We start from the raw sequence: 22,947 nt of genomic DNA on the forward strand, positions 1-22,947 counted from the left end.
GCTTTTTTCTACTCGAATGGGAACCGTGGATGTATTTCTCTTTTTATCTGTCAATTTAGAGGGCGTGAATTGAAAGGTGAGGATTTATTTAGCGAGGGAATTTTCAGGCATGGACCATACACGATGATGCCCAACAGCTCAACGGTCTGGATCCCTGAACCATGGGCCCATTTGTGGAGATTAATAGCTCATCAGTCCAAGATTAGAGCCATCGGATGATGGACAAAAGATGTGATAAGACATCACAGCCATCGGATGGACTTCTCAACATTGCATATAGACGTTTGATATACTTTCTTGTCGATGGCCCATTTGCAGGCCAATAATAGGATGGTTAGGATCAAACCAATGGTTGAATAGTGCAGCACCATCCATCCACGGTGGGTCCCAACAGATGAATGATCCTGATCACTAAAAGGTGAGTGCCATGAGTGCACCCCAGAGCTAGAACTTCCCTAAATTCATGGCTATAGGATACGTGGCCTTATGATAGGGGCCATCTTTCGATTATCCAAACCGTTTATATGGTGGGCCCACCTTGGATGGAGGACAGCCAAAAGAAATAAAATAAAATAAAAACTCTAAAATTGGAATATTTCGACCCTTGGAGATCATTTGAGTCTTGTCCTTTGAAAATGGATGACCCCCCTTAAAGGTTCAATAATCAAAAGATTGAAATATTTCAATCTGAGATATTTTTTGTATATCCCCCATCAACGGGGCGAACCATCATTTAAATGGTTCGGGTAATTAAAAAGGACCCTTATCCAACGGCTAAAGCTGCCCATAGTCGGAATGTATTCGGGCAAACCTCAATTCTCAAACAGGGTTTCTCTAGTCACTCCTATATGGTGTCCTATGTTTATCTTATTTTCCTGCAATCATATAGGTGGAGTCCACCTTCATATACAACACTCATAAGGAGGGTCCCAAAAAAAAATGGGCCATGTCTCCTCCACTTAACAATTAGCTGTCCACTGATCAGGTGGTCCTAATGCATGAAACATGACAGATGATTAGGAAAGATGTGGACCATGAATCCAACACCTGAAGAATCGTTTTTAGGATAGAATGCATCATTGGGGCCCACTTGATAAACATCACAGATCTCAATTGCGCCAGTGGTGCTCGATGAATGCCCTGTTTTTTTTTTTTTTTTTTTTTTTTAATGATTGATTCTTGTAAAATGTCTCATTTACTTCTATAAAGCTCGGATCGCACATTCGCCTGAGGAAGGCTTCAAACTTGTTCTCGGTGCACCATATCAATCACCACCACTGCCTGTATCAGGCCATTTTAAACCTTAGGCCTGAGACAGTTTGCCGCCGAGTCTGAGTCCTGTGTATGCCAACCTTGAATATTCTATATAGTTATCACATCACTGAAGTAAACTGTCCACTCTTTTGTTATTTTGAAACTATCAACAAGTTATTTAAAATCACATAGATATCCCATTGTATGGTCTAGATTAGAGTCTGAGCCTGTGGTTGTTGTGACCCATTTCCCATCTGTTGGCTAGGTGATTTGACACAAGCAATGAATCATCACCACATATGAGCTGGGACAAACCAACAAATCCAGTATTTGGGGAGGTTGCATTTGCTCTACCTGGCTGGTCGTATGCATCTTTCTCACTTTCCTTGAAAAGCTAGGTGGATGGGCCTTCACCATAGGTCGTCTGATCCAACATTTCAACAACAGGAGAATACTGCACAAGTGAGATAGAGTTACACGTTAAAAAGACCAGGCATCCATGAAAGCAACAGTCATCAAGGGTGGCAACAGGCTGGGGTCTGCACAAGGTAAGGGTCAGCCCAAACCTGACCCAATTATCAGTCTGGTCTAAAAGTCAGGCCTGGACCTTGCCATTGATGTTATACACCAGCCTATTATCAGAATCAGATCGGGCATTAGTAGACCTGTTTATGAATGAAGCTTGAAAATGAAGCCCATCCCAATCCACAGACCTCTATTGGAGACCCGGGTACAACCTGCATGGTGCAGGCAACCAAGACCCAGCGGGCTAGCCCGCCCTGTTGCCACACCTAATAGTGTCACCACCTTGCCACTGGTAGATGAATGAGAGCTTCTGAAGAAGTAGAGACCATCCATCCATTTTTTGTGTAGGCCCATTATTTTCAGCGGAAAATTGGAGGCCGTTGAAGGTGAGAACAGTGTACTTCATGTATCATCAAAACAGCCCACTTTGTTCTCCTCATCATCCCAATATATTATGGGGATTTAAATTTTTTTTTTTTAAAAAGGAACTACGAAAATTAGTCAGTTCTGCATATTTCATGTACCTCATCATCTTCTCCATAGATGCCATCTGCAGCATCATTCTGGAAATCCCACCCAAGAGTTGTCTCGAGCAGTCCTTTCAGCTTCCTTGTCTGGAAACAGTAAGTTGCATAAACTCGAGAAGTAACAAGGATCCCTACTAAATTAATTTGAATAGTGCACTTGCCAAGGAGCTTACTGGTTCACACACATCCACACATCACATGTGAGAGATACAAACTGCTCCTCAGGTCACCCCCACTATTTAGATTCCCTGGGGTGAAAGTTCAGATTGGCCCACCCATCAGGGGGCCTGTGCATTTACGAACATAAATGGACGGTAAAGAAAAAATGACGGATGGACTTATTTGACCGAGCTGATTTTTGGGCCACTGCATTTAGACAACCCTCTTGTTGAGCAGCTTGGATCTCACAAATGTGTGGCAGATTGGCATGTAGAAGCCATGAGCCCCTTGCAAGGTTAACTTACATTATGTCCATAAAAAGCAATCCTAGCCATTAAGGCACTCAAAAACAAGAAGACGAAATATAGAGCGAGAGAAGGCATTAGTATACACACCCAGGACAAAAGATCACCGTCCACGACATGGGCTTCTAGGACCAATGAAAAGAACTCCTGAAATTAAATGAAATCTAATTGGGCATTAGAAAAGAAAAATAGCTGTTTTGATAACTGGACAAGCTTTAAAGCACTCAACCAAGTCAATGAATCTTATCCACCCGACTTTCGAACCTTTTTCAATATTTCCAGTGTAGGGTGCTTTTGGTTGCACTAAATATCATGAAATTTCACGGTTAATCAGTCTAATTAGGTGAAAAATATCATGAAATTTCATGATATTTGGTGCAGCCAAATGCAAGCTTAGCTACAGTAATTTATGCATCAAACTTGATTGGCTCGCTACCTGTACAGGTGTCACAAGACAGGTTCACTCATCAGGTATGCCACATGTGCATGCTAGATATAGATGATTGGTACTGTCTGCCAACCAAGGCAAATCATTAACCTGGATCTTGCACATGTGAGCAATGCTTGCACTTTTCTCCCAAATATCCTCTTCAATCAGCCTTAGTATGAACCTTCCTAGCATTTCTATATGTTCAAACAACAGAAGAATTCTACCTTGCACAGACGATGCAAAAAGATGTCCTTAGAGAACCATGAATCATCCAGTAACACTGATGCGCCCTTCTCAAAACCAACTGTGTTTGCATGGTCCTTATGAAACCCATGCTTTAGCTGGTAGTATATCACCTTCACAAACTGAACAAAATTGCATCTACAATCAGACATTGATTATTATTAATAATAATATTATTATTATTTTATTTTTAAAAAAAAATGACTGGAAGAATACATAACTGTTGGAGAAATGCAAAAAAAAAAAAAAAAAAAAAAAAAAAAAGAAGAAGAAGAAGAAGAAGAAGGGAGGCTTTTAAAATCATGTATTACCTTAACCATATGCATATGTGTTAGGGCTAAAACAACAATGCATTTGAACATTTATGTCCTTCTTTTTACTAAAAATAGAATATTACGCTAAAATTCCCTTGAAAAATATGTAAATATGGATTTGTGTATTTTTCTTTCCTCTTTATTTCATCTCCAAAATTTAGTGCAACTTTCTTCCATTTCTTATCTCATTCCTCAAAAATTAAAAAAATTAGAAAATTTAAAATTTAATTTTTTTTTTTTTAAAAAAAAAAAAAAAACAACAACAACAAATCTCATTCCTCAAAAATAAAAAATTAAAATTAAAATTAAAAATTTGAAAAAAAAAAAAAAAAAAAAAAAAAACAACAACAACAACAACAACAATAATAATAATAATAATTAAAGGAAGCATGACCAAGTAGCACAACTCAATTGTCTCCCATTAAAGGAAGCATGACCAAGCAGCACAACGCAATTGTCTCCCACCATTAAGGTAACAGGCCCAGCCCGCACTCAGCAAAAAACAAATTCTAGGCCCAGCATCTGCAGTTTGAAATTCAGGTGTGAGATCTTCCTAGGCATGAATCTACCCACCACATACTTCCACGATCAGCTATTGTCTCTTCTCATCTTAGATTGTCTTATCAAGGTTTTTGAGGCATAGCCAATCTATAGTGGGACACACAGACCAATGGTCAGCATTACTGAAGACCCTACTTGTCAAGAATGAAAAGTAAAACATGTATACCATGGTTACTTATGTCCATCTAGTCTTTAATGCTTGCTTTTGACTTTTTCGGTGACCCTATTTACTTTATTTTTTACTGTTTTGAGGTATGTAGTATGAAAATTAGTTGATATGTAAATTGCATGTGATTGTGTGTGAAAGTGAAAAACGCGCGAGTTACTCTAGAATTCTACGTGTCTACGTTAAGATCCCGACAGCAAGAAGGAGCTGCAATTAACCCCTTCCCAAGCAAAAGCAGCGGCTACATCATTTGCCTCTCTTCCCAAACATGAGAAAATGAAAACTTTGTGAAAAGATATTGTTATTAGTTTTACAGTTTAAAGGTTTGTCATAGTACAATTTGAAAAAATTGTGTGTTTGTTTGTGTGCAAGTGAAATAAAAATAACATCTATACTACAACTTTACAGCTCTAAAAGAGAATAGAAAACCCTCTTGACCCTTTCTCTAATAGAAAATAATTTTTTTAAGACAATAAAAGAGGGAAAAAACCTCACAAGAGTTGAGCAATGCGTATTGACCATATCAGTCGATTCAGTGTGATTTCGAGTATGATCGATTCGCATCAAAATACAGTTGCAGGAATCTACGATTCTTGATAAATATCAGCCAATAGCTACCTGCTGGTCAATATTTTGGACCATGCGATATATAAATGGGTCAGGTTTGCGATGACCCCAACCTGGCCCATTACCACCCCTAGGCATCTAGCCAACTACAACCTTCGCATGGAAGCAATGGACCAGCTGGTACTCAGCCCAAGTAAAGGAGGCTTCATGTCACGTAGGCCACCATTCATGAACTTTCTGCCAAGAAATCATGAGAATTTCTGTTTTGAGTTTTGTCAGAGGATAGGGCCTTACACAGGAATGATCAGTGAAACAGGGCTATAATGATGATGATGAGTTTGTTTACAATACAAGCTAGTTATATTTAATTCAACAGTACATCTAAACAATGCTGGAGAAAACTCATTTGACTTTTACCAAGTTTCATTTTACATGTGCATGAGAGGCCGTTTCAAAACAAATGATCCCTTCAGAACATTACCTTTGTGAATAGTTGACTCCTTGTATGGAGAGGCTGCAACAATGAAGAAAATTTATAATTAGATTTTCACAGTAAATTAAAGTCTCCCAATCTGTTATCCCATAGAAATTTGAATCCATGCTATAGGAAAATGTAAGCTGTAAAGTTTCAATGATGATGTAAACATCCAACTAGAACATAAAAGTTTGGGATGGTCCCTTTCACAAGCGACATTAAACTCAGAATAAATAAATAAATAAAGTTCAGAAACCAAATATACTTCCTAAAACAAAGGATTAGCCATTCGAAGTGATATAAGAGACAGCAAAATGTAAGGTGTGAAGGAGACTGAACCTCTAACTTAATCAATGTATTATGAGGCTCTCAGTTCCTACATTGCTACTTGAGAAAGTTCAGAACTTCTTTTCTGTGTTTTGAGGGGGTAGGCAGGGATTCAACCTGCAACCTCATGACATCTATTACCCTTGAACTAATCTCTAGGTTGGTTTAATCTTTGAATGCAGTCATTTCACATCGACAAGCTCATAGCTATAGAATAGAAAACCAAGTGAAGATAAATAAGGTCTAGAATTGCAACATAAAACATGTTAATGTGAGGATTTTTACTGTTTATTTATTTAATTGCAAAACTTATACTTTTACAATTCATGATTACTCCACTGCATTAAACCTTCATTTCTTGATCATGAATGAAATTAAATTCGAATCGTGAATGCTATTATTCAATGGCATTATTTTGATGCAAGATGATATCATATGCGACTTGTATCACATATAATCAGAAAAGCTCTACCAAAGTACCTATCTATTTCTTTGACAGTTAATGAAGCTAAGTTTCGTAGCTGTCCTAGATGAGATGCACTCAACAGCAAACTGATTACAATCATAGAGTTCTCAAGGGAGAATGAATTTGGCAGCTGAAGAGAAGCATCCAATACATTATATCTCATGAAACTATTATAGTTCGTGTTCCATAGATGATCCTTTTCATTACTGCTCCATAAATGCATCACAATGGAGTTAAAACAAAATGGAGCTCTAGATGCATATCTATCATGCAATCCCAAATAAAATATGGACAATCTCTTCAACGTATGCAGTCTACATAAAGCTATGTTTGCTGCATTCTTAGTAACAGGAATTCTACTTCTGTAGCACCCAAACGTGGACTTACTGCTTCTGTACAGCTGAATAGAAGGCTAACTAGAGCTTTCCACTGAAGAAATGCCTCAAGCGATTGCCCCATCTGCAAGCTTTCAAAATTGTTAAGGATCTAGCTAATATGAATTTGCCAGGAAACAGATCACATTGGTTTTGAGTTCTACCAGAAATGCAATATAGGCAAATTGCAGCTCCCCTAGAAGCAGATCTTCTTCACCTCCAAAATCTTTCATCAGGATGATTTCTAATAGTTGTGTCTGAACACAAATGCAAACCAACAAAATATTTACCGCCAATCAGCAAAAATATCACTTATCAGAAGATGAATAATATGGAGGAATTATAGGGTCCTGAACCTCGTCAAACTTTACAGTTCGCTGGTGCTTTCAAGTTTCAACTGAATCAATGAAGCATATTTTGGGTCCATGGTTCGGTGATCTAGACCATTAATCTAATGGGACGCACTGTGGATGGGCTTCACTCCAAAAATCTCCTAGGTTGGAAGACCCTGACACTTTGATCTTTGGCCACTTTCTCATTAAATGTGAACAGTTGCTCTATTTCTTCCTTAATCATTACTTGTATCACATCCATCAAAAGGTTATCATCTATCTGTGTGGAAGATTATTGGGACACCCCCAATACTGGCGAGGCCCATCAGATCCATGGTCTGGATCACCAAACCACGGGTGCCAAATGTCAAGAATTGAAATCAACAGCAAATTGCAGATTTGCAAGCACGGCAGGATCCAGTAAGTCCTTGGTCATTTAATTTCCCAATTTCATGGATGAAGTCAAGAATGGTATCAATTAAGAAAGATATGATTTTATTCTAGTTTGGAGAATATATTGAGAATGTAGTGAGCATTACTTTGTCAAGGTTCAAAGAGGTAAGCTCTTCCCCTGAGATGCCCTTATGCTTGACAACATGTGGAATCGATGTGTAGTAACATCCTCTTCTTTGGGATTTTTCAGCAGACCTTGAGAACTTACTATTTTGTAACTGCTCCATTAAATGTTTCTCCATAGCAGTGTTAGGAACTGTGTCGTCCAATGCAGTTTCACAAGCTACAGTAATTTCCCCTCCAATAGGTTCTGTAAACCAAACAAACTATTCACAATCAAAACCAAGGATAGTGAAGGGTACATCAGTATTTTGTGTTTAATATGAGGGGTACGAAAAATGAGGCATCTAGCCGTGATCTTCACCAAAGTTGACAACCATTTAAATATAAAGATTAAACATCATAAGAAAATATACAATAACATAATGCTCAATGTTGTCAAATGGCATAAGCGATCCTGTGCGATCGCTTATTACACAACCATTTGTGTAATAATGTATATTTACATGCATGTCTTCTAGTTTTATCCTCATGTTGTCAAATGGCATTCTGTAATAATCGCATATGGGATCACTTTAGGCGATATGTGATCACATACTATCCATATGACATATGCGACCATCACATATGCCATACGGATGGCATTATGCGATCGCTTTTGACAACATTGATAATGCCCTTTGAATAAATGAGGATAAAACTACAAGACATGCATGTAAATATACATTATTACAGAATGCCTCTGATTCTCTAACACAAGAAATTACCTACCATATCTGACATCCACACATCATACATGCGTTTAGAAACTCATTATATTTCTAGGGTATTACAATAAAACAAACTGATCTCAGTAAACACTGAGGCATCTAAGGGAATGAAATGACTGATAAACTTACGGCTTGTTTGCATGCAGAGCAGCACGGATCAAGTCAGATAGGATAACCCAAACCATTTCATTTCCAGGAGAAGATGAAAGGAAACTCTTAGGAAGAAGGGCACCACTTTTAGGGCCTGTTTGGACTCACTTCCGCAAACGGCATTCATGCCTGCTTTTTTCAGTCAACTCGACGGAAACCAATCCGATTGGTTTTTGTTCAAGTCGGACTTTTAGCACCTCTTTTGCAAGCTGGGGATGAGACAGGGTTTGCGAAAGTGCATCCAAATGCACAAAGTGAACCGGGGTTTGGCTCAAAACGTCATTTAGACATCAAACATCCCTTTTGAGGATGCGTAAAAATGGGCCCTTAACATGTTTCTCCTTTGTACCACGAAAATGTGGAGAAACCAAACATCTGACCTTTCCAGATTCAAAAACCTTGGATAAATATCCAAAGAAGTCAGGATTATCTACATCTCAAAGATGCCCTTAAACTGGAAATATTGATTAGCATGCCAACAGCTATATTAGATATTTACAAGACCATGAATTCAACTCAACAACAGCTCATACTTAAGAGGATGTAAGTACCATGAGCAAGAAGGATATACCAATCCGTTCAACAGTATTTTTTGTGATGTAGTTTGAAATCTGCTTCCACTCTCCAAATTGGTTCAAAGAATATGGCCCAAGTTGGCGATCGAACTCCAAATTTTTTACTGCTTCACAATACCTTCCTTCCTATGAGAAATATCAAAATAAGAATATCCTGTAATTATTTATATAATAATTACCATCACTAATACATCATCTCAACAAGAAATTCTCCCTTGGAGGTGCTCAACACTGGTATTCTAAATAATTAACCTATAGAAGCAAAATGTGAAGATTTGGATATATACTTTTTTTTAAAGGCACATTTGGATATGATACAGTCAAACTACAACCAAGCTATTATTCGATTTCTGGTCATAAGAGTCATAAGACCACTCAGGCCAAAATATTCCCAATTTCCAACCATACGTTATCAGTTTTCCAATCATAATCATGTTGACAAGTAGGCACATGCTGAACTTGTCTGACACAAATACAATGTCCAATGGTGGTCCATACAAGTTAGAAGAATACAATTTTACCCCAGATGACAGCTTGCTGATGTTGAGAGCCATTTAATCAGCTGTCAAAATCCTGCATTCAGCTCAATGACTTCGACATGAAGTATCCTCAGCTCCTATCCAGACAGGATTCAACATTTGATCATGTAGTTCTCTCAATACAACTACTGAACTGCATCCATACACTGTCTTCTGAAATAGGATTTGATTAAAGGTGAATGATGCAGTTGACTTGAACCTATAAATATAGGTGGTATCAATCATCCCACATGCATGTGCAGACATTGATGCAGACCAACCAAATGAAGTTGGCAGGTCACGACCCAAAACAGCCTGTTAAATTAAAAATGGGCAAAAATCTGTCTGAAACTAACATAACAATTCATGTACACAAGTACCATACCCTTCAAGTAACCATAACTTGTGTTTCTACTGGACACTTTTGGAAACAAAGATTCAAATGCGTGCCTACAAAATTTCCAAATTCTGTAAGTGCCAAGTTCCCTTCTCTGCATTACATTTTCCAATGACTCTTCAAATTGTGAAGCAAGTATACACATGCATTTTGTGGAACAGCACCTAATGAATAAAATAATCCAAATGAACACAGACCTCTTCTTCTGAAAGTTTGACCAACCGTTCCTCTTGTTGATGCCATTTACGAACAATAACCTGTTGCAGCCAGAAGTCCAACGATTCACATCAGGCCAAAAAAGATGTCATCTTGGAAAGAAACCTTATTTGTTCATAAATTGTCATGATGGACGTGCCCATGTGGACATAAGTACGCAACCTGGCAATCATTGAAGTACTCGTTTTAATTCATGCCTTCTACAATTCTTGTATTATATTTCATCATTATTATGTACGTCTAAAGAATGTCACTATTTATGCCACCCTTTTTACGGATATAACTTTGCTACTTCTAGTAAAATGGTACAAAGTTATCATACTACATTAAAAGGAAATAGCAAAGAAAGGGTGTCTTTATCAAATGCAGAAGGCGAATGTATCAATTCCCTTTTTTATATGTTGCATAAAATATATTTCTAGAGCTATTGTCTGAAACTAGGGGCAAGAGATTGTACAATACCCCAGGCATTTTCAGTTTGTAGTACAAGTAGGGAGCATGGTTCAATGATCCAAAATGTTGACATGATGGGATTTGCTACAGATGACCCATGCACCAAACTTCCCCGCATCCAAACATCTTAGCCATAGCATTTTTGGCTGTTTCTAGGTAGAATGGTAAGAGTTGCTGTATCTTCTTTCTTAACGATTTGTTTACTGGTCACCTGTTGAAAGGTATTTCCATCTGCAAGATTTTTGGTGCATGGACTGCTCACATTGAGGCCCATGATGTCAATGGTTGGATCACTGAGCAATCAGCTCCACTTGAACAAACTGAGAGCCTGGATGTTACTTTACATTCTCTGAGCCCGAGCATTGTATAGTAACTCACATTCATATTGTGTGTCTGTGTCTGTGGAGGAAGGTCACTGTGTAGCCACCCTATGTGGACTATGTCCATATCCAAGGTGTACAGATCAGTGTATTAAAATGCTAATTTGAATTGGAACACCAGATATTAGATATATACAAAAGACTTCTTTTGATTGATAAATTAGACATATATAAGTACAACTCATTTCTCAAAAAATAACCATGTAGAATCATATTAGTTTCAAGCAGGTCATATATACAAAGTTTCAAAACACTGCCCTAACTCCTAACTTGAAAATTTAAGCACATGTGGGTAATGAAATTAGACAGTTTACACTTTACCCACCTCTGAAGGGGAAGTAACAACGAAGAAACCAATTATAGGTGAGAATTCACTGCCATCTCTGTACAGGAAACAGTCTATAAGAAAGTGGCTTAAAAATAAAAAAAGGAAAATCAATGAGACATAATCTTCAAAAGGCACATATATGTAACTTATGTGTGTGGGTGCACACACATATACATAATCATAATAGGGACTGCTCACCCAGAATGCTTGAATAACTTCACCTACAATAGGTCCACATGTGCCAATATGTCATGTGTAAAACATCAGAGACATGCAAAAGGTGGTCCCCACCATGAAGATCAGATTCCGCAAAAATCAGGGTGTCAATTCATTAGGTGGGCTACATGTCTACATTGAGTCAGACAGTCTGCAGGTCCGACTTAAACCGTCCATTGTTATCGTACACAGTGACCTACCTGATAAGTTGATCAGCCTATTTTTGCGCCTGGTGATATTCATGGTGGAGCCCATCTTTTTGCATGACTCAGATGTTGTATACAAGTGACAGAATACCACATGCAAATGCTGAATATGAAGTTTTTTGGTTTTTTGAATGGCAAGAATATTATTTATCAAACAGCGAACAAAGGCGAAAAAAGAAAAAAAGAAAAGCAAAACAAAAGAAAAACACTGAATATGAAGTTCACATGCAATATGTTGTAGTAAATGTTCCGCATGCCATATACATGTATTGGGTCTGTGTGCACAATAATTTGATAATGCACGCTTTCAGATGAAAAATATTGTACCTTAAGATAGCATGTAGTACAAGTTCTATTAAAATATCTGAAAATCACATGTCCACTGTATATGGAAAAGTTCTAACCCTTATGCAGGCTGCGTTTTAAGTACAACGGCATAAACCCTCATGTCTACTGTGGGCTGATGAGTTTGTAACCTCAAGATGCCCGATCTCTAACGCACACCCTGTGAAGAATTTTCCTGATATGTCAAACTCCAATAAGCAATAGCATGCGTTGTATAAGTGTTGGCATTTCCTATGTACAACCTTTCTAGTTATTATTATGTTAACAACAGACAACTACATATGACATTAAAAATTGAGAAACCATAGCATACTCAAGCAGAGTACAAAGGTTGATATTCAGCTCATCTCTGCTGAACTGTGTCATACATAATGCTGATTGGGACTTTCCAATTGCAAATGTTGCCATGGATGAGGTGTAGCCCAAAATTCCCAAAGATCAGATGGACCTAACTGCCTCATCAAGGGCCTTTTGTGTGTTAAGGGGTCCGGTCATGATCAGCCTGAACATCCTCTGAAAACGTAAAGCCCAAGCCTGACCTGAACCAAAATGGGCCAAATTTTTTTAGGCCCATCCCAACTAAAAATTTGTCAAGCCTAAGCCAGGTCCATCAAGCAATTTCTATATGTATATTAACGGTATGTAATACATATATGTACAGCTAATATAAATCATTATTATTATCATGGTCAGGGCCCGGCTCAGCCTGGCCCAACCCGACAAACCCATGAGCTTGCCCTGAGCCTAGGCTGATTGGCTGGTCCAGTGAATTGAGACCCTTAAGTCCTGTTTGGTAACCCAACAAAAGTTCTGTCGAGATAGTTTTATCCAGACGAGTGACCATTGCAGTGCCTATTCAGGGTTTGTGAAATAAATTTAGGCAGTGGTTCCCATAAAATTAATGATACAACTATCTAAAAAAATTGACCGTTAGTTTGGATAAGCTAACATAGACAAAAAGTTATTACAAAACTATCCTTGATAGGGTACACGAAGGAATACTACTTTTTGTATGCATGCATTTCACATGTCCCACATGTAAGCCACAAGTGAGACTGTCCATCTTCAAGCACCCCACATGTCACATCCAACCTTCAAGCACCCGAATTAGGCACATGTGTGTACATCCTGCCACATGTGAGACTGCCCATCTTCAAGCACCCCAATGTGACAATGCGTAAATAGACCAAATGTGCCAGTATCAATCCATAGATACCCCAAATGTCCACATGTGCAAATGTGTACAGCTGCTACATGTGTTAGTCCATCCACCTTATTCCAGGGTTTTTCTCCATGTAAGCTTATCCAGACAGACCTCAACCAGACAACCAAGTCCAAAGTAGCCTATCATCAAACAACATTGATTGTTAGTTTCTTACCAACCAGGCCTTTAGCCTTTTCCCAGTGAATGTGGAAACCCACAATGCCGGACATTGTACGTAAATTAGTCATGTGTATCATATAGATGTGGCTTGGTACGAAGTTTTGTACACAACCTGAGGGTGTGATGTTCCTCTTAGCATCAGTTGAAAAGAACCCACAAATAAACAAAAACTGCATTCAAACAAAACTCAAGAAAGAAAGAAATTTCAAACTATAAAGAAACTAACCTGTTCGAGGAACTATAATACACGAAATGCAGACCAGGAGGGATCATCTTTATACCCTTAAAAGCAGGACCTACAGAAAACATCTGCAGGACACATACAGTGTTGGGTTATGCTTAAGAAGATGGCACCAACGTAAACTCTAGACTCAACAATACGAGATGGCATCCCAAGTACACGCCAATAAATGCACACATGTGGCATAAAAGAGCAAGATCCAAGCCATCCATCACATGGATCTGACCATTTAGATGATCTGGCCCAAAATTCAGGCTAGTACACTGTTCAAGTAGGTCACAATTTTAGAAACAAGTACACATACTACTACAGGACAATTAACTACTTGCTCTAAAAGCTCGAACTGATAGAGCATGGCGAATAAATCCCTTTATCTCATAGCCCAAGCCCCACTTCACATAGGTTAGGACCTCGTGGGCCCTACATCACATGGGTTCCGCCTCACACTACCCACCCACCTCACACAGGTGGGGCCCGCTTCACATGAGCCACCTGCCTCACACAGACCGCCCACCTCGACTGTGCCCATGCATCCCACAGGCCACCCCACTCGAACCTGGTGTGAAAACGCCCCTGCATTACATACTAGAACAATTTTAACATCCATTTGTTTCATTAACCGTCACAGAACCGAGTAGTGGATTGGCCTTATCTTCAGGCCAATGCATCTATAAACTGGGATCCAGTGTTTTAAATAGCCACACTATGTAGCGTGTAGCTTATGCTACGTGGTATAGGTTAGCCTTCACGCTGCATAGCTCATGAAAATAGCTTAAGTCACATGTAGCCTACACTGATAATTTGCGTATGTTGCACGCTACATAGACCACACTACATGCTACATAGCTCGCATCACAAGTTATTTTTTACTACAACATTACAATCAATTAATGTAATGATTTATTACATTTTTTTTCTATTTTCAATAAAAATTAATTAATCTTTTCAATGCTTGTAGTTAAACAATATAAGTAACAGTATTAAATCAGTTTCGTTGGTTTTTCTTTACCTTTTCATTGCCATTTCCTATTACTTTAGGTTGTGTTTGGTTGCACCAAATATCATGAAATTTTATTAAAATTCATGATTAATCAGTCTAATTTGGTGTAGAATAAGATGAATTGGTGCAACCAAGTGCAACCTTGATTAAAAATCTAGATGTAGTGTGTAGCTTACGCATCACTCTTCAGAGGGGTGAACACTACGTCTAGGGGTGTACACGAACTGAGCTAGTTCGGTTGGCTCGCTCGACTCGACTCGACTCGGTTCGAAGCTGAGTTTGAACCGAGTCGAGCTGATTTTTAAAGCTCGAAAACGAGTTTGAGCCGAGTTCGAGCTTGCCCCAGCTTGACTCGACTCGGATCAAATCCAGCTTGAACTCGGCTCGACTCGGTGCAGGGGTATATATACCCTTCAAAAAAAAAAAAAAAAAAACCTACTTACCTCTACTCATTTTCCCTCACCCGGCCGCACGAACCCTAACCCCTTTGGCCCTCTTCCTTACTCAGCCCCCCTAAACCCTAACCTGAGCTCGAGCTCCCCTCTTCCGGTCTTCCTCCCTCTCTCTCTCTAGTCTCTCCCTCCTTTCTCAGGCGCTCACCTCAGTCTTCCTCCCTTTGATATTGATGTTGCTCACCAAGTGTTTGATGAAATGACCCAACAAAGTGTGGCTGGTGGCAAGGAAGGTATGTATATGAAACCAATACCCTTTTTTTCTTGATTTTTATGTTTCTTAGAAGGTGTTTGATAAAATACCTGTAAAACCATTGCTGCTTTCTCAAATATAGTGAGATTTTGAAGGTGAAGTCAAGGTGTTTGTGAAAATGCTGCAATGGTGAACTTGGCTCGAACTCGGCTCGAACTGGCCCGAGCTGCTGACCCAACCGAGTTGAGCTGGCCAGTCAGGCAAGAGGACCGTGCCGAGCCGAGTTCGAGCTGAGGCCAGCTCGACTCGATGTACACCCCTAACTATGTCACATGCTATTCGCTATTTAAAACACTGTTAGGACCCACCTGATGGATGGCTTGGATCTTGTATCCGTGTGCCATAGTGGCACACATGGTGGCAAGCACTACCTTCCAATTTCAGTGGGCCGCATACGTTCGAATTGCAAAGTTTCAGTTTAATCAAGAGAGAATGAAACAAGTCAGCGACAGTCAAAAAGAGAATGCAAGTGCAAAATTAAATTTATGCATCTTTCCAGTGCAACTAAAAAGCAACGCAATCGCAATTTGGAGTGCAAACGCTCGATATTTATGCTAATGAATGTAATTACAATTTGGTCATCTTCACTTTTGTTTATTGCAATTCAATTCGATAGTTCATCCAAACGCAACCATAGATTAGTGTATGGAAGCAGTACCTGAGTATCAATGCCGACAAGGGTAAATTGGGGAACGTCGAGAAGGAGAAGAGTGGAGCCCTGCTGTGCAAGCCCAAGGGCAGTTTCGGGATCCATTTCAATATCCCGAGGTTAAAATGGGAAAGAAAAAAAGAAGGGCAGAAAAGGAATTTCTTCTTCACGGAGTCTGCTACTGCCGCCGGAAGTGAAGACTGAAGAGGGGAGAGGCCGAGACAGCTTGGCGCGGGAGGCAGGGCCTAGAAGAGTCTCATTTTGAGTAGTGATCCCTCGATTCGCGGCACACGTGCCAGTCAAAGGGCAAATGGGCCGTGCAGGACTGGACTGGGCCCATTCGCTTTGGGGTGAGCCCGAAAGCGCACGGTCTATAGGGTAGCAATGGGCTGGCTCGGGGTTGGCCTTAGTAGGGGTGCACATGGAACAACCATTGAATCAGACCGGAATCGATCCGGTTCTAAAGTGCGGTTCTGATTCACAGTTCCAAAACTCGGAGAACCAATTAGTTCAATTCAGTTCTCAGTTTGCCTTAGTGCTAAGGTTAATTGCTTAGTGTTTGTTCCCTAGAAAATGAAAATCCTTATTTGAAGCCAAGGTGGAAGGAAAACAATTAAACAATCCCAAACATTGATTATAGGAGACATTTCAAACTTTCAAAAATCCCAGATATCGCATCCATTCTTCCCCCCACCCACCCCCCTAACGGACAGCACCTTTCGCTCACCGTCTACCAACCATCGCCCGACACTCCTCTCTCTCTCTCTCTCTCTCTCTCTCTCTCCATGGTTCTCTCTTGCCCAGAACTGTAGAACCAATTCGGAACAAAGCCGGTTTTAACGGTCCGGTTCAGTTCCAATTTTCACAAAACCATTAGGAATGGTTCAGTTCCGTTTTCACTCCAGAACTGGACTGAACCAACCCATATGCACCCCTAGGCCTTAGTCCCCTAAATTGTGTCTGGTCAGTACCGAGTTGGATTTCAAGTCGAGTTATTAGGTAAGCCAAACCTGACTTAGTTTGGGTTCAAATTGGATGAAGTCTATTCGAATCAAATCAACTCACCCACTCAGTATCAAGTCGGATCTTAAACAAGTCGGACAAGTTAAGTACTTTAATGAGTAGAGTTGTCCCATGCTCAGCTCTATTACTCCTTTAATGAAATAATCATTTTACCCTTCCCATCATGGTCTCACATTTATATATGCGTACGTGACGCTTTTTCATTTGTATCATGACAATATAAACATACCCTCGCAATGTGTATGAGGGATTATGAGGACTAACTTGCTTGATTTTGAAGCTACATCATTTTCGAGTTAAACAAAATGGTTTTTAAGGGTCCTAAAAGAAGAGAGATGAATTCTCAAAATAATCTATTTATAAAAAATAATAAAAGAATTTATGAAATCCACTTTTCTTCTTTAGATGAAGGAAAGTATATGAACTGATTCGTTTCAACTTCAGTCAGCCTGGGACCCTATGCAAAATATTCTCTTTATTTAACATTGACTCATAGCTTTGGATTCTTAGTTTTCCCGTTTCATTAAAGTGTGGCATTCTCATAGTATGCTGTACCCAATTAACGGTTCAGATTACATAATGGACGGCTTGGATCTTGCACATATTTCCCATGTTGGCACGTGCACTGGAGTGTGGACAGCGGCGCATTACAAGTATGTGGGCTTGGAGTATCTGTAGAACACGCCCCAACATGTGTCCACTAAATGTGAAAGTAACACATGATCTGATAATGTTATTAGTGGCCATATCTAGCCCGCGCGAAAAAGGTGGACCACACCATAATGATCTCCTAGTGCAAAAATCAGGCTGATAAACTCCATATGATTTCAAAACCAAAGCACCGCCTATGGTATCATGGCCCTCTATACATGTATGGCCCACTCAATGAGTGGATCAATCTGAACTCAAATCAAGTTAAGTTCGAGTTACCCAACGACTTGACCCGACGCAACCCGAAACTTGATCCAGTAATACTTAACTCGATCCGAAACCAATTCGACTCGGATTCTATATATATATATATATATCTCCTAATTTTTTAATATCTTTAACCTTACGCACTGCACCCATTTTTTAATATCTTTAACCTTATGCACTGCACCCGACTCCACTCTACCCCGACCTGATCCCAAACTCTCTCTTTCTCCCTCATCCTCCTCTTCCAAGCCTGGCAATGATAGCCCATGTTGAAATCACAGAAAATTCTAATGTTGTTGGGTTTCATTAGTCCACTCATTTCCGATTACTCAAGCTAACAAGATACGCCGAATTTCTCTCTCTCAAATAGATTGCTTGATACACAACACAACTTCTAAAGGAGTATTTATCCTATATTTTAGCTTGTTTGTTTAGAAAAAAATGAACTTCTTTACGATAAATAATAACATATATAATTAATAAAATTATAGGTATAAAAAATAATACATGTATTGAAAGTATAATAAATTAATATAATAATGAAAATATTAGCATATATTTACTTGACCAACCCAGCCGAGCCCACTTGGGTTGGGCTTGGGTTGAGAATTCTCAACCTAAGATTGGGTTGGGTTGTCCTCCTCCTCTCTCTCTCTCCTCTCCACTCCCTCCCACCCTCCTCTTCCAAGCTTGACAGCCACCCACCACCATCACCACCCTCTTCCTCCTCTCTCTCTCTCTCTCTCTCCTCTCCACTCCCTCCCTCCCTCATCTCTCGATCCGAATTGGTGTCAATTCGAACCAACTCGGTACTTTTTATCGGGTCAAACTCGGTTCGGATTAATCCAGGCCAAACCTGGATTCAGATCGGTTCAGGTATGCTGGACTCGGTACCGAGTCAAGTTCGGGTCAAGCCTATTTCAAAACCGGATCAAGTCAGATCAGCCCTAACTTGGTCCGACCTGACTCGAGGCCCAGCTCTACACCTAATCCGCTTCCCCCATTCATAGGGCTCCAACCGAATTCGATTGGGTTCTGGTACATGTCAGGTCCTCATCCGGTCTTTGGATAGATGTGAACCCCTCGTTGACGCTCAAAAATGATACCGATCCAAAATTCAGGTGGACCACACCATAGTCCACTTGAGTTTTGAAATGGCCTGGTTTTGGGGGTGTACGTTCTTATCTGGGGTGGATCTTCTAAATGGATTAGATGGCGTATACAAAACCCGGTGGGCCCCACATAACCTGAAAGGTTTTAAATGATGGGTGTCCCTGTTCCAACTATTCCCTGTGGCCCACTTGACTTTCGACCAAAATGAATTTTGGGTGCCTAGGTGAAGATGATTGGCATGCATGCCCTAATCAGTACTTGGGCCGGCCTCAGGCTCTTACGCTCAAGTCATTTTAGCCTGGCTCAGTCCAACTTCATATATATGCTAGTGTTATATAGTACAAATATGCCCTTCCAAATAAGAACATTCAATTGGGAAATAGGGTTTTATGAATTTTCAATCTGGACCCAACCAATCTCTTTCAGGCTCGGCCAAGGTCCATGCCAGGCCTAACCTGGCCCGTTAGCACCCCTACATATCATGGTGGACCCATACATTCCCTTGCAGGTTAATCTTAACCAACAAATCTTTGCCCTTTAATAAATATAATAATAATAATAAGAGGTTAACGGTAACAGCAGCAGCAGCCGCAGCAGCAGTAATAAAGGGTCAAGATGATTGTTTTAATCGATTGTGATAATCCAAGGTTGATGATACCGACAGCCCCGGATTGCATCTACGTGGGTGAAAGACAACTACTACATTACCAAGCACAAGAGCCATTCAAATGAATAACAAAATCCCCTTTACTGCATCATCGTCATCTTCGATTCATTTAATGTTGATTAATTAAAAACAATCATATTTATTAGTTTAATCAAGCAAAAGGTATAGCAATATCATATAGCACAAATGGCATGTGGATGCAAAATGGGCCTTATCAATAGTTACAGATGATATAGACCGTTGAGCTGGTGGGCCAACTTATACATGGCCTATAAACTTTAAATCCAATTGATTGAACAATTCAAGGGCATTTTTATGATATTCCAACCATGATGGGACAGTCATAATGAATAGCCCAGATCTTTTTCTTGTGAGTGAGGTCAGAATCTGGTTGGGCCTTTTTTGGCCAGTATTGGGTCGTGACAGAATTGGGCCTAAGGTTTACTATATGGGCCGGACTTGGATAGACCTTGGCCCCAAGTAGCTCAGCAGGTTATGAATGCCATCTAGGCGTTCTAAGAGATCAGATGACTGGGACCCATATGATGCTGGCTCAATTTCCAGAAGAAAATTGGGATGAGCCCAGATGGGGATGATCCAAACCAGGCTCAAGTTGGGCTGTATGGTTGTGCCAGCCCAGCCCAGCCCAGTTGGAAGTAGCGTTGTTTATGCTCTACAAAGCGTGATCGTTGATACACATGAACTTCGAAAATCTATAGGGTGGAATACACTCTCTGAAATTAAACCGTCCAAAACTAAGGGAACCACTATAGATAGGTCATCATCCAAAATCAGATTGATTGAATAATCTAGCCTTTGACAGGTCATCATCTGTTTATTGAATTTGAGCCGTCCATCAACCGTCCTCGGATCAGTCTAAATAGACACCCATGATTTGGATGGATTAGTTTAAGCATCAGTATGCCACGTGTGCAATTCCTAGTTTCTTCTCCTTTGTAATAGAGAACTGACTACAGACAACGGTACTCCAACTTGTGGCACTGTACCATCTTTCCCACCAACATGCCACTTGAGTAGGGAATCCGTACCATGGAAAGGGTAGCCCCACCATGAAGATCATCCTCCCCCAAAAATCAAATTGATCTGATTACTAGGTGGGCCACATCTGTATGTTGAGTTATATTGTCGGTTGTCCATTGTTCTAAGGTGTTGTTGCCTACCTGATTAGTGGACCGGCTTGATTTTTGTGTGAGATGATCTATTGATCTCCTCCGGTGGGCCGCATGGTTTTCATGGTATTAATTTCCTACACAAATGGCACGTGGGCAGGAAAGATGGCACCGTATCATAATTTGGGAGTACCACAAGTTATGGTACCTTGCGTGTGGTTGATCCGTTATCTTTGGAGTATACATCATACTTGTCTTCTCTCTGTGATTGATTAGCAATAATCCTATACTTTTATTAATGCGCATATATTTATTAAATTGGAATTAATGATTACTTTTCATTCAGTCTTAAACGTCCACTAAGCAATAATCCAAAACTTTAATTAATGCGCATATCTTTATTAAATTGGAATTAATGATTGCTTTTCATTATAGCAGTCTTAAAAGTCCACCAATATTCCAGTTCTAAAAACGAGTGAGTAAATTTTTGTTTATGAAAATGAGCTAGTGAGTAAATTTTTATTTATGATCCATCAAAATAAAGGCCCACAAATTGAACGGCTTAATTTGAATTATTTGGATATTACGGGTGCATTTTCTTTGTGCCTACTTATCAATTTACCACAGTATACGAGTACAACCCCTTCAAAGCGTGCGATTATTTTCCTATACATTTATATCAGGCCGCATGTGTACGTCGAATATGCACAACTGGCCATATTTTTGAACCGTCCATTCTCTCGTGCAATTATGGCCCAACCCTAAATCACACCTGCCTGATTTTTGGACCAGGGATCACTCATGGCATGTCTTACCTGATGAATTGTCCGGATCATGTACATGTCTGACACGTTAGCACGTGTTCAGTGAAGCCCGTGTACCACCCCAGAGAAGGTGCATATTATTCTCAGACATGAAATTCCTTCTAGTGGGCCATATTTCAGTCATCCAGACCGTTGATTAATGTGGCCGCATCAATTGGTAGCGTCTGATTATTTGATCCATAAACATTTTAAAAAATAAAATATTCTGGACCAGTTCCTTGTACATTTCTTGACCGTCCAAATATGAATAATCAATCAGTTAGTTACAAACTTCCAACCTATGCAATCTTTGATTTAGGCTCATCCAGGAGGTGGTCCACTAATTGAGCGGTCCGGATCCATTGACAAAATGACGTACCATTTAGTAAGTAACAGAGTCAATTCACCAACCATGATGCCCACTTCACTGTCACGACTATTGTGCTTGACACTTAGGAAATCCACAAAAGTATTATCTTATTTTTTAAAATATTTTTTGAAGAGATTAGCCAAATCTCTACCAAGGTTGTTATATGATACTCCGGATGCGTATGACGCGTGATACACAGGCACCTAGAAATGGTACACTTGACATTTATTAACTCAAATCAACCAACTAAATTGTGGAACCTACCGGTGTTAAGTTAGAATCCAGTAACCAGATTACAATCCTGACCTTTGATTCATGGAGACTTGTCTGATGAAATAAGACCACTGGATTTTTTTTCCTTCATTTTCAACCAAAATAGACGTCCCCCAATGTTAGAGCCATCTAATTAGATAAACGTAATTTTTGGTTCGTGATACATCTAATGGTCGGTTTATTCTGATTACTTGTAGGCCACGTGTACAATTCATATGTAATTTCTAAGGGCCTGCGTATCATCCATCCCAGTCTGGCAGAGTATCAAGGACTAAAAGCCACTTTTGTTTTTTCATCACAGTTCTTTAAGATCCTTTGGAACATGGAGACCGGTTCCTCTGTCCCGTAGGTAGAATAAGCTTTTTCTACAGCCCACGTGTGTGGGGCCCACCGTGGTGTGCACGTGACAACCATTCCATTCACACCATGTAAAAATATGCCCACCACCACTAAAATCTGTCGGTGAGCCCACCTAATTTTTGGAATGGGCTGGTTTTGTAGGTATCCATTCACCCCAGTGTGGGTCACACCGTCTGTGTATTGGATCAGCCTGATTTTTGGTAAACTGGACGGAATTGA

The 22,947-nt window shown here is 39.8% G+C and overlaps 1 protein-coding gene across 2 annotated transcripts; it reads right to left on the minus strand.

Annotated features, from left to right (window-relative positions):
• Nucleotides 1-1,343: 1,343 nt before the first annotated feature.
• LOC131234883 (uncharacterized) lies at nt 1,344-16,345 on the minus strand. Of its 2 annotated transcripts, none has more exons than XM_058231871.1 (13): nt 16,081-16,342; nt 13,703-13,785; nt 11,323-11,380; nt 10,146-10,205; nt 9,030-9,159; nt 7,565-7,788; nt 6,858-6,950; nt 6,707-6,778; nt 5,533-5,565; nt 3,425-3,565; nt 2,861-2,917; nt 2,304-2,393; nt 1,344-1,708 (listed from the first exon to the last, which is right to left on the minus strand). In XM_058231871.1, exons 1-13 carry the CDS (start codon nt 16,174-16,176, stop codon nt 1,649-1,651), a joined length of 1,197 nt encoding a protein of 398 aa, XP_058087854.1. In that variant the 5' UTR covers nt 16,177-16,342; the 3' UTR covers nt 1,344-1,648. The 2 variants fall into 2 exon arrangements, 1 of the variants encoding a protein (XP_058087854.1); XR_009165826.1 differs by having other exon boundaries at nt 1,659-1,708; nt 2,861-2,934; nt 16,081-16,345.
• Between the last annotated feature and the right edge of the window lie 6,602 nt (nt 16,346-22,947).

Source organism: Magnolia sinica, chromosome 19 (assembly GCF_029962835.1).
Source record: "Magnolia sinica isolate HGM2019 chromosome 19, MsV1, whole genome shotgun sequence".
Classification (NCBI taxonomy): domain Eukaryota; kingdom Viridiplantae; phylum Streptophyta; class Magnoliopsida; order Magnoliales; family Magnoliaceae; genus Magnolia; species Magnolia sinica.

What these genes read in the sequence shown, in the direction of transcription:
- LOC131234883 (XM_058231871.1), bottom strand. Translation starts at nt 16,176, where the DNA reads ATGGATCCCGAAACTGCCCTTGGGCTTGCACAGCAGGGCTCCACTCTT. An exon ending in TATTCAGCTGTACAGAAGCA is followed by an intron (nt 5,566 to 6,706) that starts GTAAGTCCACGT and finishes TCATTGTTGCAG; the next exon opens with CCTCTCCATACAAGGAGTCA. An exon ending in TCTATGGAGAAGATGATGAG is followed by an intron (nt 1,709 to 2,303) that starts GTACATGAAATA and finishes TCACTTGTGCAG; the next exon opens with TATTCTCCTGTTGTTGAAAT.